We start from the raw sequence: 13,402 nt of genomic DNA on the forward strand, positions 1-13,402 counted from the left end.
CAAAAGGTGCACAGACAATAAGCTGTTACAGTATTTGCTGCAAACATCCATTTATAATGCTTTCCCCTCTGCAAGCCCGCCTGGAGTTTTGGGATTGGCTAACAGAAAAACTGTTCTGCTAGCTTGCCCTCTGCAACATGCACAAGAGGAAAAGTCTTCAACAATGTTTTCTCAAGGCTCACGCTCTTTCCTGATGATCTATCGCATTGGCAGCACTCAGTCTTTATTAAAAGTCTGCCAAGAGCACACGCCTTTTGTGGGAAACGCGCACTTTATTTACGATTATTCACCTACGGGGTACGTAACAAGCAAAGCAGCAACAAAGTTGAAAAGCAGAGACTGAAGAACAGTGTTCTTGAATCAAAGTGACTTTTCCAGTGACTTTGCCGATTTCGCTTGCTAAAAGTGAGTATTCCTCTAGTATATGGAGTCTTGCAGTGCCACAACAGGTCGGCACAGGTACTTTCGCAATCTCTTTTTTTTTGTGTGCACTTTTTGCAATATCGCAATGCCGTGTCCTTTAACAGCTTTAATATACATATATGCACAAAGTTCCAACAAATGGTGCAAGCCTTCAAGACTTTAGCGCTAGAAATAGGCAACCATCAGGCCTTGCAAATCTCCCTCATTCTCTTCCTCTCATGCTTGTAATCTTTATCAGCTCTTATGCCAGGATCACTAAAAGCTATAATTAGTAGAGTGGTGGCATTTCAATATGTGACCAACATACTCTTTTCCTTACGTGAAATTTCCTCAACGTAGCGGATTTCTGCAGGAATGGTTTGGTTTGCAACATGGCCACATATGCTGCACAAGGTCATCTCGCATGAAAACAACTCATACTTTCAACTTCCTTTTAAAGTTATGCGTGGCATTCATTGTACTGAAGAGTGGCCCACCATTCCTTTGTGCATTAAAATTAGTTAAAAGCATGTCATGAGCTTTCCAGTGAATTTACTGACAGCTGGCTGCTACACTGCATTGTGCCATTGAGAACTATTTCATGCAAATTAAAATGGCACTAAGAACAAAAGAACACTAGGAGTATGGCCATCGGTGAAGTAGCTTGTGCTGTATTCATTATATTTGCAGTGTTTCCTAAGAAATGAATGCTGATGAAAGTCATGTCACTGGCTCACCCCGTTCAGGCATTTGTGGAAAAAAAAAAATGAAGACATCCCGAAATGCATCAAAAACGACTCCATCCTTGCCACAGCACGCCAAGCTGGAAGATTCTTTCATTTCGAAAATAGTTGAAGTTTTCTTTTTTTTTTTTCCGTCGACAAGCGCCATCAATGTTTAAATTAGAAGAGAAACTCGTACTGCATCACTTCAGCCACCTTCACGGTTTTCTTTTTCTTTTCTTTTTTAATTATTTTTTTGCTTTCGAAAGGTAAGAAGGCGCACCCCGGAAATCAAAAGTGGAGCAGCATTGAAAACCAATTCCCACTGCGAAGGTGCTGGGCCCAATTAACTAGTTTTCCCTAGTTCCCGCTAATAAACACACACGTGACGAAAACTCGCAACCACGCGGGTGTCTCCGCGTAAGGTAAAACAACGCTGACCCGAGTGCAACACGTCGCGAAGTTCAATTGACGCCACACGTTTTTCCACGCACAACTGGCAGGTCACAACAGAGAAGACGCGCTCGGAACCGCGACGTTTTTTCCAAAAAAATTACATACCGCTCACTGATGACGCTAGCTTCACGCAGTATACGCGCTATTTTCATAAGGAGCGCCGCCGCGATAACCCGCTCGGGCTCGGCCAATACTCCGGCGACGAACGCCAATGAAAAATCTTCGCCAGCGAACGCAAGTTCCCAACGCAAGCAAGCATGTTCCAGAATGCGCGGCCGAAGAACAAGCCGCGCATAGCTCAACCACTTCACGTAGAATAAACGCCTACGGAAGCCGCTCAGACCGCTGAAACCGCCGTACCAGCAAACATACAATCGCGAGCCATTTCTCTTCTTCCTACAGTGTTCTAGTGAAGCGATTTCACAGATAAAGTACGACCAGGGTCCTTCAATACAACAGAGCAATCTTGCGTAGGGTCAGCCCGCTAAACGTTTGCGCCTTCTGCGCCCGAAACGCGCGCACCGCGTTCTTTTGTAGGTGTTTGTTTCATGACTGCACTCTCGTCGAACGGACCGCTGCGTTATTCCGTTCACGGCTACACTGCTTAGCTCCGCGGCGGATATGTAGACGCGCAAATCGCAAGACAAACAGGCGACGAGATCGCCACGAGCCAAACACCGCCACCGCGGCTCCGCCTTTTTTTTTATTTTTATCGACGGCGGGCGATCGCACGCAGACGGCCAGCGCTGCGCGACACCGAGCTAGCTTGTTTCTACGGGAGCCCCTCGCGACCTTGAACGATAAAAAATGCCCGCACGGCTCGCACCGCGAACGCGTATGGGCAGCTTTGGTGTGTCGGGTCGGCGGACCGTTACCGTCGTCGAGCTCGAGTCGGGAAACGAACGTCCGCGGCCTAAAAATTGAGCATTTCGGCCGAAAACGCACGGCAGGCGAGAGCTCCGTGCCATCCAAAGATGGCCGACCTCCGCCATACTCGAAAAGACGCCATATTGTTGCTTCTGAGAACATGGCGGCGCCCATGGAGGCTTCATGGCCGGTTTTTCATTCAAAACACAGCCGCCGAAGCGTCAGAACTCGAGCCACACGATCCACCGGACACAGCACGGGTCACTCAAGGCCGCGTAACGACAAAATCCGTCGTCGGCCGGCCCAGTCGGGGAGCGACAGGCGTTTTTTCCGAGTGTACTCGGCGTTCTGCGCGATCGGCTCACGGCAGCATTTGCGGCGATACGCGTGTGTTTACGGCGCGCAGGACGAAAAGAGGCGAGCAAGACAGTGCATGAGGCGTGCACCTACCGTCCTCCGTGCCCGAAGCCCACATGGTGACGGAGAACTCTCCTTCAAGCGTCTTGATCTGCACCTGTTTCTGTTCCCACTTGCGCGTACTACGGTCCGTCTCAAACGTCAGTTCGCCGCCAAAGCTGCGTCCTTTGCCACCACGCTTGCCTTTCCTGCCGCGTTTACCCGACGTGCTGGGGCTCGTCTCGATGAGCACTTCGGGGGTCGGCACCGGGATGTTGTCGTATCCTGTGAGCGCTTCGTGATCGGCGTCTATGCTGCCGACGATCTCCTCCTGGGTTTGTAGGATGATCTCTTCCCTCCCGGGCTCTGGCAGCGGCTGCAACGCGATCATAGGCTGACCTTCGACCGCTTCGACGGTCGTCACGACTGTCTCGACGGGCATTTCCACGGGTATAGCCTCGATTTCCACCTCCTGGATCTCGGGCTGAATCTCAACCTCGGTAACCACATCCGAGGACGCCATCTTGCCCATCTGCAAAGATGGAGGAAGAAAGCACGTGACGCCGCTTGTTCTCGTGACGTCATCGATTTTTGACAACCAAGCGAAGTGCGTTGCGATTTTGTGCTTTTTGTGCGTTTGTCATCGGTTGATTACCTGTTCGAAGCATCAAGATTTGCTTAATAATAGTTGCATTTTTCGGAAAATTTCGTTATTCCTAGTGTAAACCTAAGCCAGTGACAAGTAATGGATACACGACACAAATTATAACGTAGACGACGACCTGCGGCAAGAGCGAACGCGCTCCCTCGCGGGCGTTCGTGTGTACCACTCATTTGTAGCGTTTGCCGGCTGCGGAGAGTGCCATAGTCGTGCTGTGCGAGCCGGAGCCGTGACTTTTCGCGATGGGTGCTCACGTCTCGCGGACCGACTTCGAATGGGTTTACAGCGACGAGCCGCATGCCACGCGTCGGAAGGTGATTCTCAGTAAGTGCCCCAGTTATTTGTCGCTTGTTTTATCCATTTTTCTTTCTTTTGGCACCGGTAGTCTGCCGGGATATCCCGGCGGCGATCGGTTGAATGGCCGGGCGTGGGCCGGCTCGTCGCCGATCGAGTCTTTCGTAAGCAGCCAAGCTCGGGTCACCTGATCCGCTAAATTCTGTGTGACTTCTACACCCTCCTACGCCACGTAATTGGGGTCACTCTGTTTTGTCGCTGCTGTGAGCGCGGATCCACTGGCCGACGGTTTTTGAAGTTTGTTTATTTACTGGCTTCTAGCCGACGAGGCTTTTCTTTTGAGTCACCCCATGCCTGCTTTCCTTGGGTTTCGCTTGAACGGCATCTCGAAGAGTGGCTGCAGTGCGCGCTCAATGGGATCGTGTCTCAAAGTGGCGGACTTGCTTTATAGCGTTCTAGAATACTTGTATCGATGGGCTGTCTTGCGGCCGCACAAGCCTTCCTTTCTTTAAGCCCAGCCCGACGTTTTCGAGATCGCATTTGAATATCGCATCCCGTCACGGCCACCTCTGCTGCTTTTCGAGATGGAGATTATGCCGCTGACGGGTGAATTGATCGTCGGTTGGGGCTGGCCGACGTGACTAAATGCCGCGTTCTCGAGACCTCTGCGTCCGTCGTTAAAATTGTGTTCCCCCGGCTCTCGCCGGTATATCCTTTTAAATGCCCTGGATTTGGAAGTCTCTACGGGTGCCGGATGTTCAGGCGTCGTACAAACGTCTGCATATGTCTTTAAAAGTAGGACAGCCCGCTTGCGTTGACCTTGACGGGCCTTGTGCCGTTTGTTTTATCCCGTAACTCCGTTGCCGCCCATTATTTCATATGTATGTGTACTTTGAAATGGTCATTTCCAGTACGCGATTATTTTTTTGCGGGCGCTTGGTTTGTTCTGCATTTGCGCGTGTGAATTACGGAATCACGTGCGTAGCCTTTTCACCGCGATCTTGTCTTGAAGTTAGGGAAAATATGAGCGATGCTGTAGGCCGCATCATGTGTCGCAAAACTCTGGCCTGAACTTGTCAACCGAGTTTAAGCTTTGTAGTACGGCGTGTTCGCGCCGTCACGTTTTCTTGTGGTATTTGGTTATTGTATACCAGCGGCGTGCTGTCATCGAACCACGAGCCGCGTTCCAGCGCCGCCGCGCCCGTGCGTTGCAGCTCGTGCCCAGGGAGGAATAGAAAATGAGGACGGTGGTGTTGCTCTTGACTGCAGAATTCACAGTCTAATCAGAATCTGCCTGCGTGGCGTGCGTTCCGTAATCGGTATTACGTTCATCGCCAGTAAATAATGGGAATATGCTTCCGTGATAGCGTTCTAAAGAGCAGCTGTGAGTTGGCGTTTCCCACGGCAGTTGTCAGTGGCATCATGTCTTTAGCTGATGAACTTCGTTTAGCGTTACGTAATAGCGTGTCATCTTTCTTTTAACTTCCACGCGACGTGTTCAGGTCAGTGTTTCGCTGGCTGATACTTAATAACGCCAGGTGCTGCACATGTTTCGTGCGGTAAGTTGCCATTGGAAGATTGAATTTGACACGAACTTTCCTGTGTAACGGAAAATGTTCGTGTTGCCTGTTTTGTTTTATTATTAATATATGATTTGTAGTTGATTGAGCGCTCTCGATCTTCTACATCATAGAAGCGCAGATTCCAAGGGCTAAAAGCGCCGACCGATGCACCGTTATGGAATTTGCACTCGAAGCTGGTAATTTCCCTTCTTTCCGCTCTGCTATAGGGGGAGGGGGGGGTGAAGTTCCATTCGGGGAATTCTTCATCACGGGAACTGTAACATCGAACAGCAGTGAGTGAGGTTCTGACGCACGTTTAGAGAAATCTCTTGTTTGAACACGGTGTTCCTTTTCTGATTGGTGCAGAGCGTCCGTCATACTTAGCCTAAACACACCTTACACGCCTCTTTGTTGCTTCTGCTGATGGTGCTGCACATTTCTGGCTGGTGTGTGCGCCTTGAAACTGCTAGCTTAATTAATGCGTCTCCCTTGCAGCGCCTTCGATGTTTGCTGCTTACGTAGTGCGTTTGTTAGACTTAATCCGCTGGAAACGTGTATGGATTCTCCGGCTCAGCTTAATCTCGGGTGCTCCTATCTAAACACATGCAAAAGGACAATTCGTTTTTCTCGGCAAACTCCGCAGCAAATTTGACGAGGTTTGTTGCATTTAAAAGAAAGACTTAAAATCTAGCGACTGTTGGTTTCGAATTTTTTTTATTTACGTCGCCAATTTTTTACTAAAAAGTGGCAAACATCGCAAATTTTCAGAAAACGAAACTATCGAGTTTAGAACTCCGTAACTCGGCAATAAAAAATGATATCACAATTCTGTGAATTGCATCTGATAGTACATCTAAAGCGGATAAAATTTATGTTACACATGACCCTCAAAAAATTTAGTAATGTGTAAATGCAGCTATTGCAGAACCCTTGTACACAACGTAACAAATTCACGTAACCTGCAACCGGTGTCATCTAAAAAAAAACGAGCTCAACGGCACGTGACGAGTTTGCGCATGAAAAAAGAGACTTCGTATCATCCAGGACATTGTCAGCTGACATCGACGGCGGTAGGCGTTCTCTGACAGCTTGTGGTGCAAAGAGGTAATTAAGTGTGTCAGCTTTATAGAATTCAATGGCTCTGTGTGCGAAATATCTTGTTCATCGGGCAGCTGCTTCACGCCGCGTAGCCGATTGCTCTAGTATGGCGAGGCCGTAGCTCTAGTATTGGTTGTTTATTTTTTACGCGAAAAAAAAAAATGAAATCGCAGCTCACCGCATTGCAGCTGTCGAGCTACAGCTGCCGTGACACACGAACGTCGGTCGGTAGTGGGTCTGGGGGAGAGAGAGGTACAGGGAGAGAGGGGATACGGTAGGTGGAAGGAAACTGTTTACATAATGTGCATTGAGGTGAAAAATAAAAGCCTTTATGTAAACCTGAAAAGCCATAGCTTGCTTGTGAGGCTCTGCAACTTCGATGTTGAGTGCGTCAACAAGTTGCTATAGCCGCTGTTCTTGGCCCAGCATTTTTACAACATCGGTCCGTTCGACCACATTTCGAATTACTTTCGAGGTGCTCGCTTGTACTAAAAACAGATTTGTAAGATGTTTCAGTGCACTGGACGCCCGCGATTCCGCTTGTATCGAATTAACGATTTATCGTTCCTGTGTTTTACAATGAGAAATAAGTGCGCGTGTCATGGTTATGTGTCCGCGTCTTTTGTACCTCTGTATACTTACAGGCGAGACCGCAGTTCTCGGTGAAAATGTGCCCGTATTGTGTAGCCATGTCGCACATTTTCATGTTGACGTTTTTGTTGTCGTTCCTCTCGTTTTGAGACGTCAAAAAATAAACGAAAAACGTATAGAGTGCAACTGAATGCAATGTCTTCGACAACAGTCAAGTCAGTAATCACTGGTAAAATGACAAAGACGACGACTGGTACCTGATACAGTTTTTAATCTCCAAGTTCTTTTTTTTTTTCTTAATTCATTAACTCTGTGTACACAATCATTCGATTCATGGCCCATGCCATATAGTGGATACGGGCTATATATTTTCAAGGCCCCTCATCATCACCACCACCATCCGGTATTGGAAGCCGAAATTGCTTGTTTGTTTTGGGTGTTCTTTTTGTTTGTTTGTTTTTCCGTTTATCTGTGTTCGACTCAGTTTTAAAATTTCGCTTTTCGAACACCCTATACATAGTTCGTAATGGTATAGCTCGTATTGGGGACTTCCTGCGAGTTCCGAATTTCTCCCTCCGAGCGACAGGGCGATTCTTCGGGAAGTTTCGCGGCGAGGAATGTATAGGTAACATTGAGTGGCGTGTCTGACCAGCGCCGAGGCGCCCCTGCATTATTTTTCTCGCAATGCGCGTCGTTCTTCTGCGACCCTGTTCGTCGTCGCGACTGTCGCGTTTCTCGTTGGAGGGGGGGGGGGGGGGTGAATGCCTTTTGTTTCCGCTTCTCTGACATGCGCGAGCGACATTTCATTAATAGGCGTCGCGCAGCGGGGGTATGGTGCCGTGAATGTAGAAAGCATATCGAACGGTACGAAGGGTACGCAAATGACACGATGTTGGCTCGCGCGACTGTTCTGTATAGTGTCTCCGTTTCGGGACTGTCATTTCGCGACGAACGTTGACCTACATCCTGGCGACGCGCGGAATAATAAAGAAAGAACGCCCGGCGATGCATTAGCGTTTTACATGGTTTGTTATTATGAGTGCAAGAGAAAAAAAAAAGACATCGCAGCAACGGTTGTACACTGGATCACGTTCAGATGCTTGCACAAGGGGACAGTTGTCTCTGTTTCGTTAGCCTGACGCGTTTGAACCATTCACCTGCGAGTCTTCATTGTTACGCCAGTTGAAGTGAGTGTTCGATAAGGTCCGCAAAGCACTCAAACGTAACGGTTATCGAAGTATAACAGTGTACGCTGCCTCGCTATACAAAGCCGGTGCAGGTGTGTGCGTGCGTGCGTGCGTGTGTGTGTGTGTGTGTGTGTGTGTGTGTGTGTGTGTGTGTGTGTGTGTGTGTGTGTGTGTGTGTGTGTGTGTGTGTGTGTGTGTGTGTGTGTGTGTGTGTGTGTGCGGCGACACCGCAGCGCGCCGGCACGTGGATTTGACGCCACGGATTTCAAAGTATTTTTTTATGTTTTGTTAATGCGTAAGCATTTCTATGCTTACCCAACTAGAAAACTGTGCGTAAGACGACCGCTTTTAAAATTTATAGGTAAGCGGCGAGAACACAGCGCGCGAACACTATCGGCATCGCAGATCGCTTTCAAGGCACGGTCCGCGTTTTTCGTGTTGCTCTACAATTTTCTCATTGACACTCCATCTAATTATAATATTTAAAAAGTTGATTAATTTATTAAGGCTAATTATGTAACTAGGCGGAATGCAAAAAGTAATCTGAGTATCTACAAGCAAACATACCTTGATTCTTTTCAGCTTCGCTTCGAGGTCACTGCGCACGTGTCCATCGAGGTTTGTGTACACCTCGATGGACACGTGAATCATCTGTCGAGCGATGAGCTTTATTTCCGTTCTACGTATTGGCTTATAACGGTGAGGAATGTCGTGAATGTAACCGGAATGTCGGTCCCCACTTCCGCCCACGAAGGAAGGAGACGCCAAGGGCGTCTCTTTGTTAATGCGAAAACGAACGTAACTCGATTAGGGTGGCTCGAGACACTGTGAGCCCGATTAACGTGCCTAGTTGAATGCAGTTTTGTTTTATCCCCTATACGCATTGCGGCGACTCCTCGCGTAAAAAAAGAAGTTGAATGTTTAAAATTTACAAAACTAGCCTTTGGCAGGAATACCACTGCTTTTGGCGGACACGTGGACGACGCCTAAATTTGTTTCAGCGTTCAAGTGGAGAGGACAAACCTGTGACGTAGACGCATGCTTGCTAAGCAAGGATTTTTCAAGCGGTGTAGTGAAGGCATCCGTTCGATCGGACCCGGCGTTGTAATGCCGGTAATAAAATGGTGTATCCGGCTTAACCTTCGGAATGTCGCTTCCACTCCAGAAGTTGACTCTCTGACCCCCCCCCCCTCCCCGTTCTTCACGTTTGGCAGTATTCGTGCTGTCGTCCTTCACGACAGACGTCGCCCGTGCACGTTGCCGCGCCTGTATGCGTGATGCCGTTATCCTTGCACAAAGCCGTTTGAGGCCAACCCCGCGTATTCAGAAATGCACTTTGCCCATGCTTGACTTGATATATATGACTCCTGCGTAAGTGCCCAAAGACGCTCATTGCGTTTCCATTGGTGCGTTCGCGACAGGCGTCACTTAAGTCAAGCGCGGGCTTCATGTTGAGAGGCATTTCTGAGTACGGGGGGGGGGGGGGGGGTAAGTGATTGGGTAATACACGAGGTGTCACGTGTTTATGGCCGGGCAGCAGCATTCTTTCGCGGTTTGTCTCAGGGACGGTGACCGGTTTCCCGGCCCGTTCGTTTAGCCGTGACGTCAGCATAGAGGGGAGCGACGGGCGCTTGGATGTCCGTCCGCATAACGTTGACGTTGTGACAGTTTGCAAAGTGCAAGAAAAACGCTGAATAATTCTAAAGATCTAATTTTTAAGCTCTTTTTTCGAGGTAATCGGCTTACTATTTGCGATGAAAATTAGACAAATCTTTAATTTCTTGAATTTTGCGGCGAAACCGCAGCGCGCCGCCACGTGGATTTGACGCCACGGATTTCAAAGTATGCTTTTATGTTTCGTTAATGCGTACACATTTCTATGCTTACCCAACTAGAAAACTGTCCGTAAGACGACCGCTTTTAAGATACTTAAGTATGCGGCGAGAACACAGCGCGCGCACCTATAGTCGGCACTCTATCGGCATCGCAGGTCGCTTTCAAGGCACGGTCTGCGTTTTTCGTGTTCCTCTACAATTTTCTCATTCACACTCTTCATCTAATTATAGTATTTGAGAAGTCGATTCATTTATTAAGGCTAATTATGTAACCAGGCGGAATGCAAAAAGTAATCTGAGTATCTACAACCAAACATACCTTGGTTCTGTTCAGCTACGTGGCGTTCGCATATTCTTTTTTACCCTGGCTAAAGTTAGCTCGCACACTTTTTTTTTCGTGCGTGCGTGCGTGTGTGTGTGTGTGTGTGTGTGTGTGTGTGTGTGTGTGTGTGTGTGTGTGTGTGTGTGTGTGTGTGTGTGTGTGTGTGTGTGTGTGTGTGTGTGTGTGTGTTGAGGGTACCCATAATGCATACCGCGTCCATGATTTTCCTCGATCAAGTCGTGGTTCGGCACCCCTAGCTCGCGGAGCGATATCCACGCACGGTGAACCGGCTGTACCCTCTTGGCGCCGGTTATCCGCCGTTTGTTTGTTTGCTCGGGACAGTGCGTGCAATCAGCTCGCGCGGTGCCAACACGTGCCAAGGGTCGACAGGTCCTCGAGAGGGGAGAGCCTTTTACGGCAACGCGGTGGCGTAATAAAACGCGCCACTTTCTTTCGGGGAGAGTAAGAAATCGCTTTCACGGTCGGTCCAGATTATACGTCTGGCTCGCTTCTAAATTAAACGAAAGAACGTGCTGCTGCTGATGCTCCTCTCGGTTGCCGCGTCTAAGCCGGAAGGAGTCAATTCGGTGTCGCCGAGCGGCGGATTGCCTTAATTTTTTGTTCTCTTCCTTTTGCCGGCGTCGGGCAACCGCATTGAGCGGGGCGTTAACGCAGAGCCCTTGACCTAAGCGCGGTCGGCGTGCGCGTCCTTTCAGCGACGATGGCGTGGTCGCCAGGCCGTTATTACGTCGGTCGCGAGGCCGCAGGTTCGACAGCCGGCCGCTTCGAGGTCGCTGCGCAGCATTTTAGGCTGCGCGAGAAACGGATAGCCGCTGCTCCCGCGTCGTCCTTTTTTTGGCTTTCGTTTCGCACGTCGCCCGAGACGCACACTGCAAAAAACGAAATGAAGTTGTATAATTAAGCATCTGTGAGTTATGATCAGCATGGGGCGCTTTGGCAATGAGCCTCGTCTTCGGCTGTACAGCCTGTGATGCCGTTTATCCGGCTGTATGCCGCGCGGAGCCGCAAAAGAATACGCCGTACGCGTCTGTCTCTCGGAAAGGAAATCTCCGGCCTGTTTCGGGTGCCCGAATCCGCGACCCAACGCCTCTCCGGAGTGCTCGCTCTAGCAACTGAGCTAGCGCGCGCGAGGTTCTGTAAGGTGGATGACAATCCTTCCCTTTCACGGACCTTCCTACGCACACCTTGCGGATTCCCGCTGGAGTATTGTTATCCGGCAGCAGCTGTAAATAGTAACAACTCTGAAAGGAGAGGCCACGTGCCGGTAACGCGTCGCGCCTATCTCGTTTACTATCGGTTGATGCGACGACAATGAGAGGACACGCGCGACAAGAAAAAAGATCAAACAACGAGCAAACGTTTTACTACGTGTATGTTTATCAACGTAAGTTACGGGGTCAGTGATGTGCAGATTACATTCAAGTACATTCAGTGGGTCTGACGGTTGGAGTCCGCGTTTGTGTTTGTTTACGAGGAACAGTGGGGAGCCTGGCCCTGCACGATTGGCCGAACGCTGCTGTCCGACGAGGAAGCGTTTTGACGCGAGCTTTTCGGATATGGGCTTGATTTCTTGCATGGTGAAAGCAGCATTAAAGATTAATACTTTCGTAAACTGTCGTTAGAATATTTGTGATAAGTTTCGCTTGTCGTTAGGTTTGAATGTGTTTACAAACGAATTCAATTCTGGAGTTTTACGATCCAAAACCAGTATCTGATTATGAAGCACGTCGTTGTGTGGGACTCCCAATTAACTTTCACCACTTGGCGTTCTTTAGAGGGACACCAAAGGCAAATATAAAGTCAAGCTAAAGTGATACGTTAGTGCTCGAGAATCTCTAAAGTGTCAATATTATTGCGGACAAAGCCTTATTAATCGAGAAATTTAGATCAATGCAGAACACGATTAGAGACTCCCCCGGGACATTCGGGTACTGGCCCGATGACGGGGGCACTCCTCATTTAAGTTCTGCCGCTAGTAACCAACCACTCGGTATAAAAAACGTATTTGTATTGCATTATAAAGCGAAATAAAATGCTACATGTCCAGTTCTATTTCATTTACAAAAAAAAAAAAATGCGGAACTCGCTGCCCTTGACAACGACGCGGGCGGTCGAAAGGTTTCGTTTTCGCTCGGCTCTGCGTAGTGCTGCAATTGGTTTTCCTCGCTCGCGCAACTCGCACAAACTGCAAGTAGCAGAGAATTCCACGACCGTGCGATGTCGCGGGATGACCGAACAGTCCGTGCCACTTGACCAAAAGCAGCTGCAGCGGCGAATCCACCACTCTTGTCTTGGCTCGATTCCTCCAAGGGCGCGCGTTCGCGTATTACGCAAAAAAAAAAAAAAAAGTCTTCCCGCCGTTTGTCGGGCTCTGTTTTACTTTACCGACGACAGCAAAAGGGCGTTGATGGCGTCTGCAACGTCACCACTCCCTGGTTGGGTGGCAGGTGGTTTGAATTACGCTAGAGGTATTCGGACCCTTCGGATGCAATTTTCTTCTAAACTAAGTCTTTTCTTGGCACAAAACGAGTGCCGCGAGGTTTCTGGAGTGGTATTGAAGCAGTCCGCGTCGACTTAGTATTTTAGCTTTTAGTGTCCCTTTAACGTGCACCCATAGTATGGCGGCTACCCATAGCATGGTACACGGACGTTATTGCATTTCGCCTTCGTCGAAATGCGACCGCCGCGGCCAGTATTTGATCACGCGACCTCGGGCTTGGCAGCGCGCTGCCAAAGCCAGTAACCAATCGCGGTGGGTCAAGTGTGTTTCTATGTACTTTTTCTTTCTTTTTCGTTCCTGTCGCATGTAATTCCTTGTGAAAATTAGTAGCCGGCGCCATTAGGAATCGCCAAAATATCCTAAATATCATGTTTCAACGAAAATATGAAGTGTGCATAAGTAAGCGACGCCTTTGCAATAGCAAATATGCTATTATATACCATGCCTCTGAAAGAAGGCTCGATATGAGGCCAGAATAGGTGCGAAAA

The 13,402-nt window shown here is 48.9% G+C and overlaps 2 protein-coding genes across 6 annotated transcripts in view; one reads left to right on the forward strand and one right to left on the reverse strand.

Moving 5' to 3' along the window:
* LOC142587616 (transcription factor YY2-like) overlaps positions 1-3,395 on the reverse strand; it is a 49,879-nt gene extending 46,484 nt beyond the window's left edge. For 3 of the 5 annotated variants that reach the window (XM_075698759.1, XM_075698761.1, XM_075698758.1), the window contains exon 1: positions 2,898-3,394. In XM_075698759.1, the coding sequence (XP_075554874.1) occupies positions 2,898-3,375 (478 nt within the window). In that variant the 5' untranslated portion in view covers positions 3,376-3,394. Of the gene's footprint in view, positions 1-2,897 lie in introns of all 5 variants that reach the window. The other 2 variants (XM_075698763.1, XM_075698762.1) reach the window with 1 other exon arrangement.
* An 86-nt stretch (positions 3,396-3,481) lies between these two features.
* Positions 3,482-13,402, forward strand: part of ifc (delta4-sphingolipid-FADS-like protein ifc) — a 46,001-nt gene continuing 36,080 nt past the window's right edge. Inside the window, exon 1 of the mRNA XM_075698764.1 lies at positions 3,482-3,828. Coding sequence (XP_075554879.1) covers positions 3,747-3,828 — 82 coding nt within the window. The 5' untranslated portion in view covers positions 3,482-3,746. The remainder of the gene's footprint in view (positions 3,829-13,402) is intronic.

This window comes from Dermacentor variabilis, chromosome 7 (assembly GCF_050947875.1).
Source record: "Dermacentor variabilis isolate Ectoservices chromosome 7, ASM5094787v1, whole genome shotgun sequence".
NCBI classification, from domain to species: Eukaryota; Metazoa; Arthropoda; class Arachnida; order Ixodida; family Ixodidae; genus Dermacentor; species Dermacentor variabilis.